The sequence below is a fragment of the Zea mays genome, chromosome 3 (genome assembly GCF_902167145.1).
Source record: "Zea mays cultivar B73 chromosome 3, Zm-B73-REFERENCE-NAM-5.0, whole genome shotgun sequence".
In the NCBI taxonomy this organism is placed as follows: domain Eukaryota; kingdom Viridiplantae; phylum Streptophyta; class Magnoliopsida; order Poales; family Poaceae; genus Zea; species Zea mays.
In genome coordinates, this window is record NC_050098.1 from 230709929 (window position 1) to 230736638 (window position 26710).

Here is a 26710-nt window from a genome sequence, read left to right on the forward strand (position 1 = left end):
GGTTAATGTCCTCATGTGTATCACTAGATAAAAGCTCATATGCAATAAGAAGATTATCATGATCAATTTTAATTTTTGTATAATCTTAATTTATCTTGACAAGCCTATCATTAGCTCCCTATTTGCTTCACTTAAATTTTCAATTTTTTCTTTAACATCTTTAAGGGAGATCTTTAACTCATTTCTGCACTGTATACTGTACTGTTTGCAGAGTGAAGTTTGAATATGAATATGAGTATGCGTAAACTGCTAGAGATAGCCTTACATGTGTCTAGTTCTTATGATTGGGGTATACCTTTGGACATGTTCAGTGCCTTCTAAAAATTTGCACTCAACATGTAAGACTCACACAAGTCGCATAGATACTTGTAGAACTTAAAACCATTATTAAGTGTTACGATTTTTTATTTTAATAATGATAAAATCACTTTGGAAGTTCTTTCTATGTAACTGGCGTATGAGTAACTTAAATGGCTGTGATAGTTGAGATTAGCAGTTTGTTGGATTTTAGAGTTTGAAGAAAAAAACTATGCTACGCGACGTAGTACTTTTAGAGTTTTTTTGGTTTATTCTTTCCATTTCATAGCAGCGGGCTGTTCACCTTTTTTTAAAAAAAAAGAAATGATCGGGCTGTTCACTTGGGAAGGCTTTTGGAACAGAATTGTTTTCTAAATCGTACGTTTTTCCTATTATTTTAAACTAATTCATATAAAGTTTTTATATTATTTCTATAAAATTACTACGTTCCAAAGGAGCCGTAAACTATCCGGCGGTGTAGAGAGTAATGGATAACAGCTCAAATATCTTTTATAGTTTGTTTGAGCTTTTAAATAAATTTTCTTAAAAAATAAAAAATAGAGTCTAATTTTAATTCAATTTAATTTTTAAATTTTATACGATAAAATTAAGAGCTTATTAGTCTTACTAGGTGAGTGCCCGTGCGTTGCGACGGCGTACAATTATTCAATAAATGTTAGTTACAAGGAAATATAATTTTTTTTGCAAAGGTATTGATGATGGAAATAGTGAAAATGTACGACGGTAGAAACAGTGGAACATGTGCTAACTCTTAAACTCAGTTTTATAACTCAGTTTTATACTGTATGTTGATTTGGGTACGTGATATTGAGAAGTTTAAATTTGGCTATAACATATGAACAATAACCAAGACTAACTAAATGAAAGTAAAATGAATATATCCATCATAAAAAAAGATACTCCCTCATACATTATTTGTATAGTGTTCATCAACATATAATGCTAGTTAGCTAGTAGTAGCCACACTGCCAGGGTTGCCCCATGAAGCGTATTCACATCCAAAACAACATACATTCATAAACAGATGGAGTATGTAATTGTACATGGGAATTTGATAGATAAGATTAAGTGAAGCAAGTTTGGATAAGTACAATTTATTTAAAAACTCATACAATGGATCAAATGTACTTGAGATACAATAGCTCAAAAGTTCTAACGTAATATGATAATGGCCAACACAATTTGCCCTCACATCACTTTACCTTTTCTATCGCTAGGATTGCTTTCTCCAAAATTTGTTTGAACCGACCCTCACTTATGCCATCCTTAGTTACCAAATACATAACAAAAAGAACATAGAGACAAAGACAGTCAACTGTTAATCAGTTGTACTCTAGCAATTTTTTGATCATAATATAGCAATCAAGAAATCAAATATAGCACAACGGATGTAACATTTATAGAAGATAGTTATATATAATATAGTTATACACACTATAAGCATCAATTAGGTAGGATCAGCAAATACTTACATAACGGATGGTTTACGACCATTTTGAAACCATTTAAACAAAATAGCGACTGCAGCACATAATTTGGTACACAATTGCATAGAAATTTGTAACATGTCACTGCAATTAGAATTGTACATGGGTATCTACCATGAAGCTTGGGAGAGAAGACATGTTCTGGAGTTGTTTGTTTTCATGTATACAGCTCTATGAAGTAGAATCTTGTAGCGCTGCACTTGAAGTTGCATATTGAGAGGAACTATGTTCATTGAATGGCCATAGCTTTTGTAACATACTATATGATACAGAGAAGACCTTGTGCCAAAAAAGGAGTAAATAAGAAGGCATCACCTATTGCAACTCCAGAAGCTTCCTCTCTAGATCCCTTACAACATCATGTCGCTCTAGTATTCCAACAGCAGTGTCCAGTATCCACAACTTAGAACACCGCTATTGTCAGGCTCCAGCTGCAACCCTTCCTTCATGTTCGGCAAGTCTGTTCTCACCCTATTGCTGGCTGAAGACATTTTCTCCTTCTATATCCTCCCATCCTAGCATCCATCAGACCATCGGCCAATAAAACCAATAAGGGAATAGTAGTCAAAATGATCTGATGCTCTGCTGTTAAGGAAATATTGAACTTCATGCATGCAAGACCGGACTGTTAGTCAGCAAGGCGGTTAGATGGGATACGGTGGTTTGTTGTTCACACAACATTAGATTCTGTAACTCAAGGCAGATTGCTAATATGATGTGGAATGTCTAATGAGAAATTAAAAGATCGCAATCTAGTTTTATCACTTTGACCAAATATCCAACAAATAAAAATGGTGAACTGGTGAAAGCTCATTCTGGCAAAGGGAAATAATGACATATTACTATAGTTGCCTCAAGTTTTTTTCCTTGGGTGGGAGGGTGTAAGGACGTAAGGTATTTTGTATCAATTTAACAAAGGGAATGAACACTCTAAAGGCTCTAACAGAATATCCAGGTTTCCATTTATAGCAAGCATCATGTACTTCACCTATCAACTAAATACATGGGCAAAATGTTCATTGATGGTTACCAATATAAATTAGACATAAATTAGATTGGTGCTATAACAAAACAGAGAAAATAGAAGATAGGCTAGGAAGAACATGTCTTTAACATTCACAAATATAAAAACATAGTTACCAATATAACACAAATCAACTCGTTATTGCTAGAGTCAGTATTTGTCGTTTTATGCTCTTGGTATTAAAATGTTAGTATATAACGATTACATGGAGATGAATAACTTGTGGTTGCCCATCCGCCTACCCGATCAAGGACCAGACAAAAGCTTGCTGATCAAGCAAGTTACAAATCATAGATAATATAATTTCAGAACAAAAGCTTGCTGTAAAAGAAAAAACATTGATAGTGCGACTGTTGGGGCCGAGTGCTTGGCGGCGGATGGGCAACCACAAGTTGGCGAGAGTGTGCGAGACGGAACGGGGCGTGGGTGCGGCTGCTGGCATGAGACTGTGAGAGGGTTACCTCGAGGTTGTTGATCTCCTAGATCTTGTGAACTCCGTACTCCACAGCCTACAAACGACAGATAACTGATTAGGAATCAAAGAGAACCCTTGGGGGATCTGAAAACAGAGGGACTTTCCTGCCAGTAAAGTTATCCATGTGAAAAAAGGAGGAAGAAACTACCATCCACATGGAATAAATATAAATTACAGAAGATAAAGAGGAGCATTACAGAAAACGCACCTGATCCCTGTGAGCAAACCAAGCATCCAAGACTTCACACCCATTTATTCGTGGAGCCATTTAGTGGCGGCCTCTTCGAAGAATTTTAAAAAAGTTATGGCAAAAGCTATTTCACTTAGCAGTTGTATGAAAAATAGTAAATAGATTATTTACAAGAAAAATAACATGGTATATTGGAAAGAATTTCATTAACAGAAAGTACACGAACGCATACACGCTCAAGGCTTAAAAGAACATGTCTCCAGGTCCATTGCTTCACATCATCATTCAATAGATAGCACACTCACTAACATAATCAACATATGTAATGCTTTAAACATATAACAATCAACACCTCAACAATCATTCAATAATTTTTTACATTGTTCAGTTAAAATAAAGAACATAATAGAAGAGCATAGATTGTGGTCACCTAGATTCACCTCGGTCAAATAGTGGTGTTTACTGAGTCAAGCCTTGTGGTCTCCAAACAGCAAAACAATTGACAATACAATAGTGGTAGGTCCTCTGAGAATTGAAGGTGAACAACATTTCCATTGTCTGCCCATTATACCACAACAGTTCCAGAGTCTGTAGATTTTATAAACAAAGGAGTTCCAAAGTTGAAGAAAAGAGTTTCAGGAAATCCATGATGACAGGGAAGGTTTGAACATCACAATTATTGAAGTCAAGGGTCCGCAACTTGTTACAGTTCAAAAATTTCCCTATACCTCTGTTGATGCTGCTTGTACCATCGCGCAAGCAGGTTTACCTACTCTTTACACCAACATGCAAGAAGGAAGAAAACCCTTTGCACTTCATATGTGAGCTAGTGTCGTCGTCACTCTTTGTCTGCTTGATGGGCATTGTCATGAAACAACGGCGTATGACGGTATCAACGCATAAACTAATGCCTGCATCTAAGGTTAGATGATTAGATACAGAGTACAAAGGCCCACTATAGTACACCATGGTTCGGGGACCTCTGCCCATGATTTTATATACTATTGGTTTCTCTGTCAAATGAAGGCAATCAAGCATGTTCATGACAATCTGTTTGAACTGATAAATAAACAAGAATAAAGACAGCTCCCCCACACAAATGTTTTTGAACTGATCGAGCATCTAGCATAGTATAGGCATGATCACGTGTACCTTCAAAAAAGGAACCTACTTGTTACCCCCACGATACTACATAATTTTCCTTGTGCAAGAATCTAGCATAATCTGCTACTTGCATCCCTATCTAGCTTACCCGTACTTAAGCATCATCGATACAACAACCCATGGCAATCTGCTACTCCAAGGTTTAGACAGACTATCAAGCATACAGAGACATGGCAGTGCCAGACTTGAAGTGAAACAATGATGGATAGGTTATATTCATAGAAATTAGTGTCTGCACCAGACTTATTTAATTAAAAGAAAACCATGAGGAGATCCAACCCTAAGAAAGAGCCTATTGGAATCATCAGAACGACTGGCTACAAGCATATCCCACAACTACCAGATTGAGGACTCGAAGCTCCCGTAATATATCGTCAGATCAAAGACTCAAAGCCCCCGTAACCCATAACCCATAATAAATTGTATATACCTTGTAAAGTATTGGAGAGCCAAAGTTGACGCTAAAGCATCAGTATTCCTTAGAGAGCACAATTGAGGATGGGGATTGGGGTGGCCCCAAATCTGTGTCTTGGGGTGGCATGGTATTTACGGACCACCATCCTTGGCGTCGATGGGAGTTGGCGTCGATTTGGGGCGAGGATTTGGGCTGCATGATTCTCGTTGATGGGAGGTTAGCGTCGATTTGGGGCGGGGATAACAGGGAGGTGAGAAGGACCGCCATCCTCGGTGATGGGCGAGCGATTTGGGGCGATGTCAGGGCCACACGCTGTCGTCAATGTCGGGGCCCCGCGCTGGCGACGATGGAAGGTGCTGTGATTTGGGGAACGAGGGTTGCAGTGGATGGCGACGATGGAAGGCGCCGCGATCTGGGGAAGGGCGAGGATGGTGGGGAAGGGCGGTGATGGCGGGGGCATGGTCAAGCAGAGGACAGTGTGGACGGCAGTGTGGCGGGGGCAACGGTGAAGCATGTGAACACCCACAATAGGGTCATATAGAGTAGTAGAGATATGTGTGAAATAAATCAAAACATCAAAAAAGCCATGTAATCTCCACATTTGAAGGAAGTATGAAACAACAAAGAAAAATAAACCCAAAAAATCATAGATTTGAGGTTTATAACATGAAATATGATTTCTTAATCATGAATAAATCAAAACAATGCAACTGAAATAAATCACAACTTCATAATAAAAATATAAAGCATAAACATAACAATGCATTTTAGGTTTGAATCAATAATGTATTAATATATAATACAAACATTCAAACCAAATGAACAGTCGAATCTTGTGCAAAAATGAGGCCCAACGACATGCCATTCTCAATTCTTCCAGTTTTATCCTACCAATCTAGTGATCCAAACAGTTTAATTACAAGTGAATCAACAGAAAACAAGATCTACAGACTGCAAGTATAAAAATTAAGAGCAGTGGTTGGAACATAGAAAATTGAGTTCACTAAACATAATAAGCATATCAAAGTCACAAAATGGTGAAGCAGTGCCCAGATTCACAGGAGCTAACAAATCTCTTTTTAGCCTCATACCAGCCAAGTGACATGCTAGAAACATAAGTGGCAGAAATATACTTATCCAGAGGTGCAGATCCTATGCTAGATTATTCATCAATATTTTCAATTCCTGGTGTGAAATTTGTAGGTACGAAAAATATGCTGGAAATCCTATTAGACATTCCATGGAGGCATAAAAACCATGGTGAAAAAGTTAAAAGGAACATGAACTTAGGCATGAATTACATATACATAGGAATGTTTTTAATATGAAGTATATATAGCTTTATTTTGCAGGAAGTATGAAACAAAAAGAAAAATAAACCAAAAAACAAAGCATAGAATATAAATTCGAGGAAAACTTGTGTACCGTGATTATTACACGTGGTAGGAGAAAAAATTGTCGATGAGGCTGCGCTCGCCGCTGATTTCCAAGACCTTCGGAATCTCCTCGGGCCGGATCACGCTGTATAAGGAACAAAAGTGATCAAAGAAAAGCATAGCTATAGAAGATGGCACCAGATTTCGAACATTCAGACTTCACAAAAATACTGAATTTAAGTAGCAAAAAAATATGAGAAAAATATTGTTAATGAAGTAGTAATAAAATTGCTCCATGCTAGTGAAGGTAAAACTACCAAAAAGAATTCTCAACGGCATTGCTCACAGTAAGTTCAAAACACAATTTTGAGTAAAAAAGGAGCATTTGAGAACACCATTCTCATTTTTCGATGACTAATGATCTCCCATGAATACAAGGCCATTGATATGTACTTTATTTCTTCAAATTAAATACAATTTAATGTCATTCAGCAGCAGAAATTGCCAAAACCTACATGCATAAATACAAGTATCAATTATACATTCATGGCCCGGTGTTCTTTCACAAATGAATTTTGAACTTTGTCTTTCAAGCAGTTGATTTTCTGAGCAAAGTACCATTCGGGGGCCCTAGGATGTATGTTGTATTTCTTACAAAAAGGAACCCATTTTATAGCGAACTCTGAAGCATCAAAAGTCAGTATAGCAGCTCCATCATAGTATACCTTGTCAACCGGATAGTCAACAGCAAGGATGGAAAGCACAATATTTACAGTGACAAGAGGAGGCTCCTTCATAGGATCCACTGTTCTGACAAAAATATCCACTGTACTGCATTCCAGAAGGCAATAAACTAAAGGATGATGATCTCAATTAAAGCTTGTTATTCCTCATTGAAAAATTTGCAAGTAAAACTGCCTTGGGTGAAGGCATCAGCGCAGGAGAATGCAGCTAGTCAAGCACGCAAGCGAGCAATTAGAGCAGCAAAGCAAGAAATGGTAGAATTAGAAGCAGTATGGGTATGGTACAGGTAGACAGCCTAGCCCCCACGCTATTCGATGGCTCACCTTACGATGGAGGTGGCCCATGGAATGATGGGCAGCTCCTCAGCGGTGATGGTCGCCGCCACCTCGCCCTACTCCTTTTCCATCTCCGGCTCCACGGTGGAGACCATCGAGACCGTGTCCACCCGCCGAGGACCCGAGGACCCGTTGCGCAGGAAAGACTTAGCAAAGCGGCAGATCTAGTGAGACATTGTGTGGAGACGTGCGCTGACTCACCATGCCGCTTCAAGGACGGAGATGCCGATGGCAGAGAAGGTGCTGGAGGCGGCGGAAGGGGCACAAGCCATGGAGCGCCGCGTCGCCGTCACCATCCCACGCGAGCATCGTCAGGAGGTGGTTGCAGTGTGCAGGGAGGGCCGAGGACGGAGGCGCTGATGGAGACGATGATGCCGATGGCGGAGAAGGTGTAGGAGGAGGCGATGGGGGTGGACGCGGGCGACGAGAGGCGCAGATCCGCCAACGGTGCCGGGGCCAAGGTGGACGGGGGGCGGAGGCTGGGTGGTTCCATGCGCGAGTGCGGGGAGGGTGCGGATTTAGCAGAGGGGAGGGCATGCACGGGGAGGCGGGGGCACGCTAGCTGTGGACGCGAGGGAGGAGGCGTGCGCAGCGAGATTAGCGGCGGGCGGCGGGGGGAGGGCGGAGCCGTGGTGAGGGCGGTGGACGCCCTCCTTACCCTCTTAAGGAATAGTAGAGATACCTGCTCAAATAATCCTTTAGGTAGGAAAGTCAAGATGTTGTACTTTGTAGTCGACACAGAATTTCCCTGAGACGTATGAATAAAGCATGAAAAAGAATGTTAGACGTGGAACTAATATTAGATGGCAACAGTGAAAAGGAAAAGTAATATCCTGCCGATTTACTCTGCAGAATTGACAGCTTTCTTGGAGATTGCATCATATCATAAAATAAAATAAAAAGAAACAGATCAGTCATCATTGTCAAACAAACTACTACCTCCATTCAAAATTATAAGATGTTTAAACTTTTCTAGATACATTGTTTTTACTGTGTAACTACTAACTGGACATAGTACAAATCTAAGTGCATAGCATCAAATAACAAAGTTTGATGTTTCGACTATCAACATCAAATAACTCTATAATCAATAACTGGTACAAACCAAAAATAGAAGGGGGTTGTCATTAGTGTGATGCACTCATGCACCAAAGTTCTTGCAAATACACTTAAATATACTACAACTACAACACTTGCATAGCAAGAGAAGGGGGGAAATACTGTTAGTACCAATAGGACCCATTCAAATACAAACTGCAATGGCAAAGGGGTGAGATCAAACAAGTTTCAGAACAACTTCATGTGTTTATGTTCCAGACGTTGAGAGTCTCGTTATGGATGGAGAAGGCAGAGAGCAGCACCTGTAGGAGCGGCCACTCGCAGCGGTAGTGGCGGTGGATGTACTCGTTGTCCCGCAGGTAAGCCGGCAGCGTCTGGTACTCCACCAGCCCGCACCGCTTCCTCTTTCACAACTGAAACCAGACAGTCAAGTACAATACAAGCAGTCAAAACTTCAGTGATTCACTAAATTATCTTCACAAATTTATAGAGTTCTCTTTCATGTCCGTGGAACCAGGGCGGACCCAACTAAGCTCTGCATGAGAAAAAAAAACTATTGGCTTTATTCACCTCTCTGTAGTCCTTTCATTCACCTCTTTCTAGTAACATGTTCAGTCCTTTAGAACTGCTGAAGATACATTGGGTTACACCTACAAACTGAACCCAAATGGATGTTACACTAAAGCCAGCTTTTAAATATATCCTTTTCTTTCTTGTATGAAGGAAAAAATACATACCTTATCGACTCTTATGAGAGTTGTCAACAAGAGAGCATCTGCTCTGTAAATTGATTGCTGCATAAAAAGCGCTACCTGCTTAGAATACCATCACAGTTGTCCAGAGCCTCATAAAGGTTTGTGACAGCCTAAAAATTTCAGAATAAAATAGAAGAACTGGTCAAAGACCATAGATTGTTGTTCTAAATAGGAAGAAGAACTGCCACCACCATTACACCAGTAGCAAGCAGGTGGATAGGAAGGAGTTGTGTTTACCTTTAGGACCTGCTGTCAGGTCTTGTCTGTTTTTGGGAGGCGAGGGCTGAAGGGAGCAGGAAGACGCCCAACAGAGGAGGGAAGCGACGATGAGGAATAGAAGAAGAAATAGAGGTAGTAGATACACCAGGCAAGCCAAGGGAATGAAGGAAGAAAGGCTAGGCCAGGAGGTGGCAGGTGAGGTGAAGCAAAAAGAGGCCTCTAGTGGCCAGCCGGCGCCGGCCCGCTCCCTCTCAAGATACGACGGCTGGGGGCGCAGCGACGAGGACCCTAGCGCACATGATAACCATCTAGTGCTCCCCTTCTTGTTCCGCGAGCGCGAGCTTCAACATGATGGGCCGAGTGTAGTGGTCAGACCGGCGGAGGAGGTGAGCGAGGCGAGGATGCGGGGCTGTCGGTGGATGGATGGAGGGATGGAGCGCGGGAGGGCGGCGGGGCTGCCGGCGAGATGCGGGGCGGGGTGCGACCACGGGCGAATGTGGGCGGATGCGGAGGCGCGGCAGAACCATGTGGGTGTGGACACCTACCGTAGTAACATAAGGAAGGGAAGGGCATGCTTACATGTAGCACAAGTTATATGTTAGAGACTACAGAGCATCTGCGGTGAACTTGTTGTCATCTCGTAGCACATGGTAATGCGTAGGACGGCTTGTTCCCTGCAATTCCACGAGCAGCTATAATCTTCAGATTTCTCATTTGGGGGAAAAATGTCTGAATTAGTTGTAACATGCTACACACATACCTTGGCCCCAGCATGGCCGCACAGGAAGAAATCAAATTCTGTTGGGTGGCAGATATTATTATCAACTACGGTGCCTGCAAATTCCATAAACGTTTCATCAAAAGCATTGTAAAAATAACAGCAAATGCGCCTGCATCCCTAACCAGCTCGAATATTCCCACTCTTGTCCGCGTATTGGCGATCCTTTGGTTTGCTGGGGAAGAGCCTTGTGTGGTGCCTCTTCTGCACCACTACGAAGGTGATCTTTGGCTTCTCATTGTAAAGAGCTGTCCATGCCTGAAGAAAGTATAAATGTTATACTAACTGAGGGAACAACACTTGATGTCTCAAATTGTTTCTACCTTCTCTATCTCATGGATTTCTTGCTCCAGCACTTGTTTGAATTGGCCCTCACTTACGCCATCCCTAACGGTGAAAGAGGGAGTCAATTACCATTGCATGTCAGTCAGAAAAGTTTGGAGGAAGATACTACTATCCTGTAGAAGATCAGCTGCTTGGGTCTCTGCTTAGACCGTTCCACGAATGCAAGTAGGAGTTCCCTAAAAATATTTTGCAAATTAAGGAACTCTCTCAATCGGGTATGGGGTGCCATTTGAATTTCAGAGATGGTGATGATGATCGTACTTGACAATGTTTTCCAGCCCATCGATGAGCTCTTGACGGTGACCTTGTGCACGGATAATGCCATTATAGTTAGCCACCTAGGGCCAGTCTTGGGAGGCAACAACCTACAAGGAACCACCAGGCATAAAGTGTTATTGTAATAAGATGGTACTATCCGTATTGTAAACGGAAAAAGAGCTTAAAGAAGCAATGGACGGGGAAGTATCATCTAGAGCAGCAGGGTGAGTGACATCAGCACCAAATATAATTGTTGGTTCAGTCGAAAAAACAATAAGCTTTCTTCAGGATTAGCAAATTCTAAGTTCCTTCCTCCAAACTACAGAGAGAGTGAATATATTAGTACCAATGTTGTTCAACAAATTCTGTGAAGAGATATCTGCAGCCATCAGTCAGCAAACATATATAGGTAAAAAACACTCTTACCTTTGTCTCACTAGCTGTTCTCTCGCCTCGTGGAGTTGTTTCCTCATGACGGCCTCATCATCAAGTACTGAAAAAGTAGAAAAAATCAAATCAAAATTAGCACGATCTACCCCAATGTCATTACAACCACTTAATCCCTGAAGCATAGTAAGAACCGAATGCAAAATTAAATAGCAACCGACCAGCTACGCAACCATGGCTTTCGCTTCCTCGAATGCCAAGCAGAGCCTCTACCCGGATGTGGACCAGTCCCACCCTGATCTCAACACCCCTTTCTTCTCCGCACCCACCACCTCCACCGGCGCCGCCACGGGCAACTCCCTCTACCCCACCGTCGACCCCAACAAGCTCGCACAGAACCTCTTCCCCGAGACGGTCGAAGAGGACGCGACACAAACTCAGATGACACAAATGCTATAGCATATACAGATGACTTCTTGTCATGCTAAGGATTTAATGATTGCAAACTCTTCTAAGTTCCTACAAAACCAGTAACAACATAGATTACAAGGGATGCGTCTGCTTATATGTAAGATCTAGAAACATCTTGTTGCTCCCATAGGATACCCTTCTGTTTGGTGTAGTTCTATTTGCAAGATTAAAAGTATGTGTAGAAGCCCATTGACCAAAATTAGGATTCAGGACACATCAAAACTCAGTGCAAGCAAAAGCATAGGGTATTCCATATGAGTGTTTAAGGTATGTCATTCCATCCTATTATTTAATTTCTTTCTCAGGCAAGGCAAGAGCCTTCTAATTACCTCCTTGAGCATCACTGAGAGATCAAGCCTAATAATTGATGGATCAAGATGCCATAAAAGCAACCTACTACAAATAAAAGATATGACTAAATCAGTATATATTATAGAGAGCAAATGTTTAAAAGTCCAAGCAGTAACAACACAAATACACTATTTGCTTAATATGTAGCAAAGAGCCAACTCCATCGGTGTGAGGCATCCTGTTTCCGTGAGAACCCTCTTTGCATTTGTGATGGAACATGGAACACTGTTTTCTTGATACAAACGTACTAAATAAGGAGAGGTTACCTTGATGCTGGAAGGAGAGAGGCGGATGGTCTGACCGACGCCGCTAAGAGCACACTGCACAAACCCGGAGTCAAGTATGGTTCGTGAGCACGAGCCCACTTTCATCATGCCATCCTCTGAGGAGAACGTGGGACCCAGCCCGAGAAGGATCGCGCGCTGGGCGACCGGAACCACCTCTCACCGGGGGGGACACATTGGGATGGGTGGGGGCCTTACCACGTGCGGCGGACGGAGGTCGCCGAGGCCTGCCAATGGGCACGACGACGGGGTGACAAGGACCGGCGGCGAGGGTTAGGGTTTGAGAGCAGTCAAGTGCGGAAGGACGGACGGGCGATGGGGGGAGCTAGGTCTGAACCGAATAGGGCCATGAGACGGCGGAGGATCTCCTCTGCAAACACACACGGTGGGATGGGCAGGAACTTACCTTGCGGCGGCGGACGGTGATTTGGGCTTGGGAGTCGCTCATCTCGCCCGACAGCCGCCTCCCCTCTCCTTCCTTTCTCCTTCCTCCCACGCAACCGGTGCTGTGGGCGGGGCGCGGTGATTTGGGCTTGGGGGGCGGAGGGAGAGCCGGAGAGGGAGGGAGCACCGACCAGGCCAGAGGGCGAGGGGGGAGCGGCGGCTCGCGCGGAGGAGGGTGTACGGTGTAGGAGGCGGCGGGAGGAGTGTAGAGGCAAACCTAGGTGCTCGCACGGTTGGATCGGGTGGGGGCGGGGCGATGCGTGGGAGCGATGCGTGGGGGTGAGAGTGCGCGCATCGTACGGCTGGGAGACTCTAGAGCGTATTGGACGGTTGAGATCGTCAGAAGGCAGAACAAGCAGAGGCAGCCTACCCCTTAGAGCCTTAATAGGTAGTATAGATTACCACCCATACTAAAGAGTTTTGCTCGTGTCACATTAACTATTTAAATATCATTTATGAGTATCAAATATAGCAGCGCCAGAGTTTCTCATGTACTCAATGGAATATCACGAAGGGCATATCCATTAGGATTTGAACCGTGGTTACTAGGAAAATGGACCTCATCTCTAACCATGGTAGATTTTGTTAGTTTGTGTTATACAAATTAGTCATATATAGAAACCCTACCGATACACGACCAACTTAGGGCCTATTTATATCAGCTTTATTCTGACGACATTTTTTTAAAAAAATTTGGCTTTTGGAAAATCGGGATATCATGGGGATTACATGCGGGAAGATGAATGAGTCTATAGTGTATAAGATCTAGAAAGTAATGGATTTCTATTATCGTGAGGATGCAGTTAATTCTATATTTACATTGATTTTGATTGGTTTAGGAGATGTTTGATTTCTAGGGACTAATTTTTATTCTCTGTATTGTATTCAATTTTAGTCCTTCAATTGTCAAATATGGAAACTAAAACTCTATTTTAGTTTCTGTATTTGGCAATTTAGGAACTAAAATAAAATAGAGGCACTAAAAAGTAGTCACTACAAACAAAACGTTCCTACACTATGCGTTTGGTTGGGAAACCAATTGAAATATAGCGGCTGCATTCTAGTTTTGGAGAGCCATTTTACTTTATGGTTGGCAATTAGAACGGAACCACTCTATTTTTTTTGTTTGGTTAGATAATAGAGCGGATCCATATAAGTGTGGAGGGAAAATGATAAAAGAAAATGCTCACATTCACGAGAGCGCTCACATCTGATCGTTTTTATAAAACATGAGCATTCCAAATATTCACGGTATGTAGACTTCAAAGCCATTTCACTTCTCTTCCGTGAGAAATCAAATATCTATAAAATAAAAATGGAGATGCTTTATTATCGTCCGCTTTCCAACCAAACACATCGTAAAACAATTCTTATTAAAACAAGCTAAACCTGAGAGCCGAGAAAAAGCCAAAACAATTACCCCTAACTAGTGAAACGGTAATCTCTCAGCTTCTCGTTGCGCAACCTCCCCGGTTTCCCAGTCCCGCTCACCGCCGCCATCGCCGGCGCCCATGGCGGCCTCACCAGGGGCAGACGAACCGCTGGAGAGCTCAACAGTGGAGCATCCTGAGGCGGTCCAGCCGCCTTCACTGCCGATTGTTGAGGCGGAACCGCCTCCGCCTCTTATAGGGGCGGCGGCTGCACATGAAGCGATCTCTCCGAAGAAGTCCTCTTCCCCTTCGCCGCATCCGGCGAACTTGGCGGTCGAAGTTTCTCCAGAGGTGGAGGCCTCTTCCTCGTCTCCGTCCCCGTCGTCTTCTCCCTCTCCATATCCCCAAATCATGGAGGTGTTGCCGGGTGCGCCGCAACCACTGTCTCCTCCACGTGCTTCTCCGTCTGTTGCGGCGCGTGCTTCGACGGACCTCTCCATTACAGAGGCGATGTCAATGGCGTCCCAGGAAGCAGCTCGCCCACCCCCGTCCCCCGAGTCTACGGACGCGCACTTGCACACCGCGTCCGCGCTGCCGACGTCGCTGATGGAGATTGGGCCTGGAGTGTTGGTGCCACAGCAGCAGCCGCGACCACCATCTCCGGAAATGGCCCCTCCACTATGTGATTATTCAGAGTCCGCACAGCCATCGCCGCTGTGTCATCCGGATGGATGCACAGGCGCCTCGCCAGACGCACCGATGGACGAGGTAATGACAGGAACGTCAGGAAAAGCAGCTGGGCCGTCGCCAGGTGAAAACTCGGAGTTAGCACAGTCACAGCTGCCGCATCTTCCAGCTGAAAACACATATGTCTGTTCAAATGCAGCGGGCAAGATATCAGCAGTGACTTCAGAAGAAGGTACTCAGCCTGCGATGGCGTCAATTGATGGTGAGGGGCCATTAGAGATTGGGGCGCAGAGATCATTGCAGGAGCTAGAGGAGACAACAACATCCTTCAAGATGGAAGCTGAGCCTTGTTCGCCGGAGATGGCTCCTCCAGGGTTTGAAGATTGTAAGTCTCAATGGTTGCCACTGTCACATCCTAATCCTCTGGTTGAATCCACACACACTGTGGTACAAGTGACTACTACCAATGCCATGGGAACGACTCCAGATGCAGCAACTGGGTCACTGTCTTCACCTCGCCTACTTCCACTGTTGAAGAGAGATACAGAGGGGCAAACACTTCCAAGATCATGCTCTCCAACAACAGAAGCTGCACCATGTTCACCAGATATGCCACCTCCAGGCTTTGAGAATTGTAAGTCATCGTGGCTACCACTACCAACTCTTCAACCCATAGCTGAAACCACGCATGTGTTGCACGACGTGGCTCCCACCAAGTCAATGGTAGTGGGACTTATGGAAAAGGCATGCTCAGTGCTGGCATTGGAGCGGACAGATGTGAAGATAGACTCGGAGCAGAGCCTATTGCCGCCATTGGAGAGTGAAACTGAGAGTTCATTGCAAGGGCCACTGCCAAGGTCACCTTCTTCCATGATGAAAGCCATTCCCTGTTCACCAGATACTGCACCTCCAGGGTTTGAAAATTTAAAGTTCACACAGTTACAGCCTCCCTGTCCACCTCTGGTGCAGACTGCACATGTTTTGCAAAATTCAGCCAATAATGAGGCCATGCCTGTGATATCAAAGGAAGCTCCTCAGCCATTGCCTGCATTGGATGCAACGGATTTAGACATTGATGCCAAACCTGTCCTGGCACCACCATCAGAGAGTAAACCAGGGCAATTGTCACCGGAACCTCCCCTTCTGCTACCTCATGTAGCACAGCATACAACGTGTTCGCCAGGGATGACACTTTTAGGGTCTGAGAATATCGAGTCCTCGCAGCTGCTGCCACGAGCTCTGGTTCTTCCTCTTGATCAGACTTCAGACATCTTGGCTGATGCAGGGACCAAGAAGACAGTCACAATGGAAGAAGTGTGTCATCCGCTGCCTGTAGCAGGAGTGGCGGAAGAAGCCAATAGGTCTGTTCTTCTACCAGTAACGGAAAATGGCTGTGAGGGCCAATCACCACACCTAGAGCTACAGACTTCTTCCCCTGCAGTGAATGCTGCAGCTACATCACTGGAGATAGCTCCCGGAAGTTTTGAGAATTCAGAGTCCTCTCAGTTGATCTCTCCTTGTCTAGCTCAGACAATAGACCCCACTACTCATGCATCAGGTATTATGCCTACTATTGTTAAGTCAGAGAAAACGAATCTGCCACTATCTTCATTACAGGCTACATGCACAGACATGGAAAGTGCAATCCTGTGTCAGTCGCCATCGAAGAGTGAAGAGAGATCACTGCCACAGGCAGAGCAACACCCGTCTTCTCCATCTGTTAAGGACACTACTTGTTCACCAGAGGTTGCACCCCCAGGTTATGAAAATTTTGACTCTTTGGATCAGCTGCCACCATCACCACCTCTTTGCTCAAAATTTGGTCAGTATTTTTCATCTTTCTGCAGACTTACTTTTCTTTGTTTTTACTTAGTAATTTTGTGGTCATCTATCTGGTTCATGGCTTATAAGTTAAATGTAATCAGAACAAACCTTTGATAGATCTTGCACATCTAGTGGAGGAATTTCTGGATGTCAACGGAGCAAATGGTTAACATTACATTATTACCATGTAATTTAACTTGAAACTGTATGATACAAAATAAAAAAATAAGTCAAGATACCTTAGCATTCAGAAAGTATGTTCTGTGCTAGTATCATATATTCTTATTGCTCTATTTGTATCTCATTTAGCTGTACTGGTATATTTTGATTCAACAATAATGCACTCGACAAAAGGAATCAGTGTACTTGACTGCACCCGAAACATATCTATTTTTAATAAGTTACTATAACAATGCATACAGTCTGCTGCGTGAAGATAAGATGTGAAAGTTCGGATGCATAAATTTCAAGCCTTTTGTCAAGGGCGTCAGTGCCCAGGACAGCAGGGCCCTGACTACGCAGCTCATAGTCGCGACGGGTAAGGGTGCCGGGGTTTTTGCCCGGTAACCCGATGGTGAAGGGGACGAGATTGGAGAGGAGAAGTAGAAAGAATGAGATAAGTAATTCTTGCTTGCTTTATTGAATCCGCCGCCCGCCATATAGCCAGCCCCCCCTAACAAACTCCTCCTGTTTATCCTCTAATACTTATCTCCCTAACAAACTCCTCCTATTTATCCTCTAATACTTATCTCCCTAGCCAACTCCTGCTACTTATCCTCTTATCTAAACAAATCTCCCACTTTCTAGTCACGCCTAACTGCCTGCTACTCCTGCGCCGGCGTGATCCCGCGTGGCCTACGCTGGTAGTGGTGGCCCCACATGTCACCTTTAGATACTGTGAAAGATTAATGGAGAAATTGGTAACTGACTGATTACTTCTCTTTAGGCTGGTTTAGGAGCAAACTGGTGAGCAGTACTGGTATCTGCTAGGCCCTTGACTAGGATGCTGCATATCCTTTTGGGGATTCCATAAATAGATCTTATTAAGTTGCAGTAAGTTTGAGTTTTGTGGAATATGCAATATGTTAATGCTGATTAAGGCAATGTAAAAAAGGTAGGATGTGGATTTTTATTTTCCAATACAATGGTTCAGGACATTTAATCCTTATTTGTTAACATTCCTCTCTTTATCTTAGTACAAAAGGGTGGTACTGATGAAATTCGGAAAAGGTGGTGTTAGAGCTGAGGAAGTTGTGCTGTTTCATTGCAGTAGAAAAAAATCTTTATGGACAATAAATAGAAGATGAAATCTGTATGGGCGGTATTGTAATCGAGATCTTACCTTAAGGTTTTAATCCAAACTTTTGTAGATTCATGTTTAATTGAACATCAAGATGCTACTATGCATTGTGCAAAAACTCTTCTGAGTGACCCATAGCTTAATATAATACTCTTTTCTTCCCAAATTATAAGATGTTTTGGCTTTTCTAAATACATAGCTTTTGCTATGCACTTAGATATACACTATGTCTAGATACATAGTAAAAACAATGTATGTAGAAAAGCCAAAACATCTTATAATTTAGAACAAAGAGAGTAATAAACTATTAAATACAATCATACAAAGTTTTAAATTTCTAAACTAAAGAAGTCAGTTTTCGTACCAATGAAGAAATTAAGGATGTTTTAACAGTGATCAATCTTTTAAAATAGATTTATAGTTCTAAAAAATACCTCGTGCAATGTGGGGGACATGTACCTTTATTTGTTTTGTTTTTAACTTAGCTGGTAACTTGCACAGAAATTGGTCAAATGGTATGCGGATCTTGTCGTCAGCTTGTTGCATATCCTACGGGTGCTGTTCATGTTCAGTGTTTTGGTTGCTTGACAATAAATCTTGTACTGGAAGGTGCGTGCTATTTCTACTTTAAAAGTTATCTCACCTTATTCTGCTGGTACCTTATTCTCAATTGTTGTTTTTTGAAAATCATTCATTATTCTCTCCTTGTAGGCTTGTACTATATTTCCTTCTTAAAGAAATGACACACAGCTCTTATGCGCTGTTTAAGAAAATAATTTATTGTTAACCATCTTATTTCTTACCCCTTTAATCCCAAAAGTAGGTCGATTTGAACTCATGTATGAGAGTTAGGGTGTATGCCAGATGCCAAATTGCCCATCAATCATTGTCTAAATTAATGTGTCCAACATTGTTACTCATATTTAGTATCACTTAAAAGGGACAAAACAGGATGAGTAAAAAAGGTTCGTAGTGAACTTATATTTGCTGAAGAGTGATCAAGTGTCACACCTGGTTTGAACTTTGAAGGACAAAATCGAATGCACACTATACATGCTAGGATTGAAATCACATGCATAACTTTGTCATACAATGGAATATATAAAAAACACAATACTTTATTAATAGCGGATATAATTTTTATACATAATCGAATGTTCATAAAGGTTCCTAGTAGACACTCTTGTAGGCATCAAGCCATCAACAACAGAAGATGACCATAACTCCACAGGAAATGTCGACTGGTTGACCAAGCGTCTAAAAGTTGTTGAAATCCTAGAATCCCTCAATCTAGGGCTTCTGTTCTCCTCCTCCTAAACAATGATAATGCATAAATTGTGGTGGAGAAAACAAGAGTGTGTACTTTCGCACTCAACAAGTATTCCACTTTGGAAGAAGTGGACAGACTGTATAGTGGGTTACCTCATGTGGTTGTTTTTAGTTGGTCAAATTTTAATTTAGTATGGAAAGCATAACTAATATCCTCTTTTTGTCAAAACATCCATCATCAGAAAAACAGTTATATTTCAGTAACCAGACAACATTCATTACATCCCATAGTGAACTGTTAAAGTCCAGTAACCTAAAAACTTTCACTACATCATATAACGAAACATTCACCACATCCCATAGCGAACCTTTTTAAACATATCATGAACATCCGCTCGTGACCTTTTATCTTTGCAATCTCTAACATGTGAGGGTCCCAAGGCTGCCTTTAGCCGTGAGCACTGCTAATATATCACTTTTATACTCTGCAGAGTTTGTACAACTTTACCCACAAGTTGTGTTGCTCATATGCTAGGACTATCTAGGTCCATTCACCTCTTCCAAGGAAGCGTGGCAGGGTTCACTACGCGACCTTTACAACAGGTCCTCTTATGTGTATCAGGCAGAACATATTTGGAAGCAATCTCCCATAACTTCACCATCTATCTTGCATTAGGCAAGCCTTGGACCATAGTAACAAGAAATAGGTACAACGATAGCGACCCTCGACCCAGAAACGTCGTCCCCGATCCGGGTACGCGCGATCATTTTCGTTACCACCATGTCAAAATCTCTCACGGTAGCATACCGCGTTCCTCGACCCTATTGATCCGGGAACTTTGTGACTATGCCTTGGACATCTCATCCATTACCCAATACGCCAAGGATGGCCAACTGCCATGACTAATTCCCACACAAGCCTCCCCTAATAGGTGCATGAATTTAGTCAAACAATAATGAACATTTAATATAGTTGGGTTTGGGTTCATGGACTACTTGCCTTCTACAAATTGTTTGGGCTCTTCGAAAGTGGGACCTTCGATATAGCTGCAAATCGTAGAATCTACTCGCGCCATACAAACAAGTAATGGGCACAAAATAAGAGAACAATACACCAATCACAAAACAATGCATAAAAATAGGCTTTGCAATATTTTCTGCAAGATTACAATTTTATTGTGACAAAAATTATTTAATTTGAATAAGAAATGAATTTGTTATTCAATTTAATTTATTTATAAGCTTCCAGGGTTAGTTTTCCAATTATCCAGGGACTTCAGGGTTTAAAAAGTATAAAAAGCTCCCTAGAATGAACTGTTGTGAGCTAAGGGTTAAATCTTGAAGAACAAAGGGACTCTTTTGAAAAAGCTACATTGTCAGCGTTGTTTGACTAGGGGTTGATGGGTACCGAGGGACATCAACTGTTGGATTACACTCTGATGAGCAATTGGGAGCTAGGCAGAGAGTGATTGGTTGAAAGGAGGAGCACAAAAGGTTTGTTACCTTTTGGCGAAGCTCATGGTATCGAGTAGAGGGATGGAGCTTGACCGAAGACGGGTAGACAATGGCGCAGCAGCGTGGCGAGGGTCGGCTACCGTTGACCGGGTGGTCAGAGGTGGTAGAGTTCCCGCCGATGCACGTCGCAGGCGTCCTGGGTCTTGGCGAAGCTATAGAGCTCGGTAGCAAGGGCTGGAGTGCTCGGGTAGATGCAGAACGTGCTCCAATGATTTGGCAATAGCGACGACAACACGATTGCAGGGCACAAGGTTTTTGTGTAGATTAGAGCTTGAGGCAAGGTGAGTGAAGGGTGCAGGCCGGCCGGCTTTATACTTAGGTGCAACTCAATTGGATGGAAAAGGTGAGACAACAACGACACAACAAGAGAAATTTCGTTGATCTCTGAGATGCGGTCAGGCTTGATTGGCATGCAAAAGGTAGGGAATCGATCGGGAAGAGGAAGGAAGAGATGCGAGAGATCTAGGCACATTTTGACGATGGTAGGGGATCATGTCGAGTAAAGGAAAGAGAACAGTGGCAAAGGAAAGGCGGTCGCCCGGTCGGCATCGGGAAGGAAAGAGGTGCAGGGTTAGGGATGACAGAGGGGACCCACGTGTCAGAGAGAAATGGAGTGCGCTGTGACAGTGGTGGCTTGACAACGTGATCCCTCCTGTCAGCGTTAGAGAGAGCGGGGAGTGCAGGCGCGCTGTGGCTAATGGGTGAAAAGCCACTGGCCCTGCACTGTTGTCTATTAATTTCCAGAATGGGATTTGAAGTTTAAAATCCAAAATCCAATGCAAATGATGTCAAAATTATTTGAAAATTTGCAAAAAAAAACTGCAAACAACCAGAGAAACATCATAGCAAGATTTGAGCACATGACTTGAAAATTAAATATTGTAGAGAAATTAATTACTCCGTCTCTCATATTTGGGATTCAAACTTTGACATGGGTTTGTATAAATTAAAAAAATTGGGTTTTACAACATGGTTAGATGAATTATGTTCCTCGGAGGAAGTAATTCTGCTGTAATTATTTAACTTTTTTTTTCTGAAAAGTTTCCTTGCTATACCATTGCCTAACTTGTACAGAGCTAATTTGATTAGCCATGTATATTATCATAGACTTAGCGGAGGGTACTTATCAAGGTTTTAAAGTCGGCTAGTCGCCTAAGCACCGATAAGGTGACTAATCGCGATTAGTCGCCGATTAGCTCGATTAGTCGAGCCTAGTCGTCCATCTATAACAAGACTTATATATATACACACACACACACACTAGATTGCAAAAGAACAGAAGACTAGAGGAGGGATTACCAGAAGTGCTCATCTCTGTTTGAGCCTTTGAGGTCTGAACAGAGCAGGAGGGAGTAGAGGATGGTCTGAACTCTGAACAGACCAGAAGGAAGCCTGGAGCAGAGGCTGCCGCGCCCTGGATGCTGGAGCAGGGACAGGTCACAGGTCGAAGCAGAGATGAGGGCGACGGGCCGGCGGTAGATGAGGGCGGCGGCGCTCAGCAGTCCAGCTCCAACAAGCAGATGAGGGCGTCGGTGCTCAGCAGTCCAGCTCCAACAAGCAGATGAGGGCGTCGGTGCTCAGCAGTCCAGCTCTAGCAAGCAGATGAGGGCGGCGGCGCTCAGCTCCAGCTAGGGCAAAAGACTGTATAAGGGGCTAAGGGCAGCAGCGCTCAGTTTCAGCTCCCATGGTGGGCCGGCCCAAATGGAAAAGACCAGATACCTGCTTCATCTGCTGGAGCCCAAAACAGAGAACCTAGTCGGACACAACCCTAATCGGCCGACTAATCGCGATTAGTCAGACGACTAGGTTTCTAGTCGCTCTAATCGCGTCGGTAGCCCTAATCGCCCTTACAGCAACGATAAGTCCAACTAATCGCGACTAATCGCGATTAGTCGGACGACTTTAAAACCATGGTACTTATCCTTTACTTTAAGTTGCGTTATACATGCCCTCTGAAGTCTCTCACGCAACATGTTTGCATTTTTGGACATTTTTTGGCTCAGAATTTCTGTTAACTTATTCTCATAGACTTCTTCATATTTCAGTAGCTTTTGCAGACTCACGTCTTCTTTAAAGATTGTTTTACCTTCTTTTCTTTCTTGGCAGAACATCAAGTTGGTAAGGTATATTGTGGACAATGTGATACACTCTTGATGTATCCTTTTGGGGCTCCTGCTGTGAAATGTTCCAACTGTCTTTTTGTCACTGAAATCGGAGTAAGAACTATGACTTCCCACATAGTACTTGCTACATGTGTTCTGCTGTGCTAATATATTTGATGGAAAAAGCTATATGCCATTGAAAAGTTAGTTCCTTTTCCATTTAGGAAATCCCATCTAGGGACTGTTTGGTTCCAAGACACTAAATTTTAGTCCTGCCACATCGGATGTTTGATACTAGTTAAAAATATTAAATATAGTCTAATTACAAAACTAGTTACACAGATAAGGATTAAACGGTAAGATGAGTGTATTAAGCCTAATTAGTCCATGATTCGCTCATGTGACGCTACATTAGACATTTGGTAATTATGGATTAGTTAAGCTTAATAAATTTATCTCTTCGTTTAGTCTTCATCTATGTAATTAGTTTTGTAATTAGGCTATATTTAATACTCATAATTAATATTCAAACATTTGATATGATACAAAGTTACAAACTAAACTTTAGTCAGGGGAATCAAACATCCCCTAGTTTCATTAGATATATAAAAACAATTTAACAAAATTCCAAATTTAAAATTTAGAAGATACATATGCCCTATGCTAGATTTGACCATACCAAAGAAAATGACTCAATCCTGCAACCTACTAACCTGCCAAAAAGCGGACACTATTAGAACTCGATAACCACATTCCACCAAATTAAGTAGTCCATAGCCCAAACATTTATCCTATTTTATGCTTCTTCCTGCCACCACAAGAGCGTGGATTGCTGTTGTCCTGTTGAAAAGGTTCACATGCCTTCTGCAGTCCAGTCAAAACTCAGTCTAGTGGCATGAAACAAATGTTCCTGCAATTACATGTCCACCAAACATTTTTTTTTCTATTTGTGAGCCACCACATTGTGAGTTCGACATTGAATCGGGTATTTGTATGATCCAATCTGCCTAAAGTTGTTACCCTGTGTTTGGAATGTCTCTGAAACCAAACAAGCATTCAAGTTTTCTGTCATGCTCCAAATTTACTGAACCAAAGGACAATAAATAACCGAATTGCACACATTCAAGACCACTGACCACCAAATAATATATTTTCAGTCTTTTCAGCCCTCTTCAATAACTTTTTTTTGTTAAGAGAAAGTGTTAATCCTTAGTGGTAGTTTCAAGTTGCAGATATGCAGAGGGCTGTATAGATCCTTTTGTGGACCAGAATTACTTTATTCTGACGTTTGGCTAGATCACTGTTCTCTAGGTAGTGTGTATGCTAGTGTGATGACACAATTGACCTGGTTAATGTTACCAATTGAAAATGTCGCCCATCTTTAAACAATGTTGAGTTGTGTGTCTTTCTTTTTTGTGGAAATGCTTCGTACCATTGTGTTGTGCAATTACAGGTGAGGCCTGGTCCAGTGTTCTTAAGGCGCCTAGGCGAGCAAGTGCACCAGACAACCGCCTTAGCGCCTAGGCGGGTAAGGCGGCCAGTTTTGCCCGAGCGCCTGGACGCCTAGGCGACGCCTTAAGAACACTGGCCTGGTCACACTTGTTACCAGCGGTTGTACCTTTGCAATCTTCCAAGTTATCAAACTTAAACCAAAAGCATGTTTAAACGATAAATCAACAAGCTTCTTAAATAAACCTTTCCATGACAGCAGGTCTGAGAAAGATGTCTGTGCCTTTTTTGAATCATTACTAACATGTGAACCTTTTGTCGTCCCTTGTGATTTTTGGTAATCTTGCTATCCACTGATGAACCTGGAGCTCTCAAACTGTCTACTGTGCCTCAACATCGGTAGCTTCAACTTTCACACTTTTCAAGTAGTAGTGCGCATCAATTCCAAAATGGGTGGACCAAAGGCCACTCAATCGCCTTATTTATTTCTGCATAGCTATTTTGCTGAGTACCAATGCACCGATCTATAGTTTCAAAAAAAAAGCACTGATCTATGAGATTTTGTTTCTCCAGGAACGCAATGTTCGGCCACGGATATTGATGGAACAGAGTGTCTCACCTGCGGCACAAGAGGAGGTTCACTAGAGAGCTAGGTCAGGCTTTAACAACGGCTGGTAGTGGAACCTAGATGATATCGCTCGTAGTAACTCCAGACGCTGCCATGGAAAACTCGCAAGTCATCCGGCATGATCCTGTAGCTGTAACCTCAAATGGCCTGTGGTCTGTGGAAGTGTGGAGTGGCACCTTCAGATGCAGCCTGTAGTTTAGGGATGAAAAAGGCGGATGCAGTATGGCCAGGATCAACTGCTAAGCGAAAAGATTATATCCAGCCGTAGCCTTATCATAGGGAAGATAAACTGCTTAAGCTCGGCTGTAACTGGAGCAGGTTAATCATGGTTGACGGTACGGTGGTCTCAGATGATCCTCAAGTTAAGTATTTGTTGGGGACGAGCAGAGTGCTTCAGTGCTTGGGTTTGTCTACGAACCATGGAACAACCCACTTGTATCTTTAGCGTCACAGCACAATCACAAGCGCTGTTGTGGCCCTTCGAGGGCAACAGGAGGTAAAAAAGTACTTTATGAAGGTAGGAATATTTGGTAGCATCTCCTCTCTTTTTTTGACAAAAGGGAAATTCATTCATTTGTCATGAGCACAACAAACTCCATTCTAAGTTTTGAAGCCAATTGGATGTTACAACGTTGAGATTGTGCTAAAGCTTGACAAGAATAAAGACAATCTCCTGTAATTGATGCCCTGCCTTGCCTGTTTTGTTAAACTGTCTGCAACTTTGTTCATCTCTCTTTGGATCTTGAGCACTTAGTAGTTCCTTCCTGGTGTGGCATCAATCAGTGCCGCAAGGGTTGGTCCGAGGCACTAATGGCTGGGTTGCGGAGCACGAAGCCGGAGGTAGCAGCATTAGCCAAGTAGCCAACACCTTATTATCTGTTAGAATGTTGGTCACCTGCAAATATAGAGTTGACGGCTAGTTTGGCACCTAGCAGTAGAACATGTCCTGCCTCCAATGGGTCCATGAGTTGAGTTATGGCAACTAGAAAGAATTAAAGAACTGGAGCACAAGCTACGTGTAAGATTAGTAAGTGAAGATGCGAATGCATGTTTGATGTTGGGTTGGAGTATGGTGTAAGGAGATAGAAACGTCACAAAAGATATTTGTTTCGACGTGTATCTGCAAAGAAGCACTAGAAGTGTGGTTATAGGACACACAACAGGGTTATTAGCTTCTTCAGATTCTCTGATGTTGAACTAGCCATTTATTGATCTTATATTTGTTGAACTTGATTTTTTATCATGAGAACCATTTATGGTAGGTTGATCTTGATTTTGCACACTAGATGAGAGAACCATTCTAACTGTGTCATGTTATTGTATTGTTTCTCTCTAAGCTTTATATCACTAATTGCCATGCATTTCATTGCTTAATCTAACTTGGCACCTATCCATCATTCAAATTATCATTTTTGACTTGAGAGCCATTTGTTTCATCAAACTCAATATCATGAATTCCTCCACTATACCATGTGTCTTGTTCTATACCCTATGCTTTGTTGAAGGTGAAGTAACCAAGTAAGAACCCTTCATCACTTCTTGAGAATGTGACATTTGCAACAAAACACTCTAAAATATACATTGTTGGACTTTCTTCTAATCAAAAGCTCATAAAAGATTTTTTTTCAAGAAACGATAATAATATAGCCTATTTGATGCATTATAAGCCGTGTTGATTGCCTCTACT

General features: G+C 42.6%; 1 protein-coding gene and 1 long non-coding RNA gene across 17 annotated transcripts; one reads left to right on the forward strand and one right to left on the reverse strand.

Annotated features, from left to right (window-relative positions):
* Nucleotides 1-1871: 1871 nt before the first annotated feature.
* LOC103651604 (uncharacterized) lies at nucleotides 1872-13025 on the reverse strand. Of its 10 annotated transcripts, none has more exons than XR_004857414.1 (13): nucleotides 12130-13025; nucleotides 11369-11435; nucleotides 11184-11261; nucleotides 10946-11049; nucleotides 10663-10860; nucleotides 10322-10597; nucleotides 9580-10235; nucleotides 9325-9452; nucleotides 9158-9244; nucleotides 8890-9000; nucleotides 3513-6594; nucleotides 3291-3338; nucleotides 1872-2320 (listed from the first exon to the last, which is right to left on the reverse strand). It is a non-coding gene; the product is annotated as an uncharacterized lncRNA (long non-coding RNA). The 10 variants fall into 10 exon arrangements; XR_004857416.1 differs by having other exon boundaries at nucleotides 3513-4082; nucleotides 4223-4411; nucleotides 6499-6594; nucleotides 10663-11261; XR_004857420.1 differs by having other exon boundaries at nucleotides 3513-3585; nucleotides 3935-4411; nucleotides 6499-6594; nucleotides 10663-11261.
* Nucleotides 13026-14189: 1164 nt separating this feature from the next.
* On the forward strand, nucleotides 14190-26305 carry LOC103651605 (proline-rich protein 36). Of its 7 annotated transcripts, XM_020550594.3 has the most exons (6): nucleotides 14190-15060; nucleotides 15136-16758; nucleotides 18562-18669; nucleotides 22951-23060; nucleotides 24764-24826; nucleotides 24969-26305. In XM_020550594.3, exons 1-6 carry the CDS (start codon nucleotides 14391-14393, stop codon nucleotides 25038-25040), a joined length of 2646 nt encoding a protein of 881 aa, XP_020406183.1. In that variant the 5' UTR covers nucleotides 14190-14390; the 3' UTR covers nucleotides 25041-26305. The 7 variants fall into 7 exon arrangements, 6 of the variants coding, with proteins under 6 accessions (XP_020406183.1, XP_020406181.1, XP_008675493.1 ...); XR_004857423.1 differs by lacking the exon at nucleotides 24764-24826 and adding an exon at nucleotides 17183-18108 and having other exon boundaries at nucleotides 14190-16758; nucleotides 24969-25732; XM_020550592.3 differs by having other exon boundaries at nucleotides 14190-16758; nucleotides 24969-25736.
* Nucleotides 26306-26710: the final 405 nt, after the last annotated feature.

What these genes read in the sequence shown, in the direction of transcription:
- LOC103651605 (XM_020550592.3), top strand. Translation starts at nt 14,391, where the DNA reads ATGGCGGCCTCACCAGGGGCAGACGAACCGCTGGAGAGCTCAACAGTG. An exon ending in AATAAATCTTGTACTGGAAG is followed by an intron (nt 18,670 to 22,950) that starts GTGCGTGCTATT and finishes CTTTCTTGGCAG; the next exon opens with AACATCAAGTTGGTAAGGTA. An exon ending in TTTTTGTCACTGAAATCGGA is followed by an intron (nt 23,061 to 24,763) that starts GTAAGAACTATG and finishes ATGAACCTGGAG; the next exon opens with CTCTCAAACTGTCTACTGTG.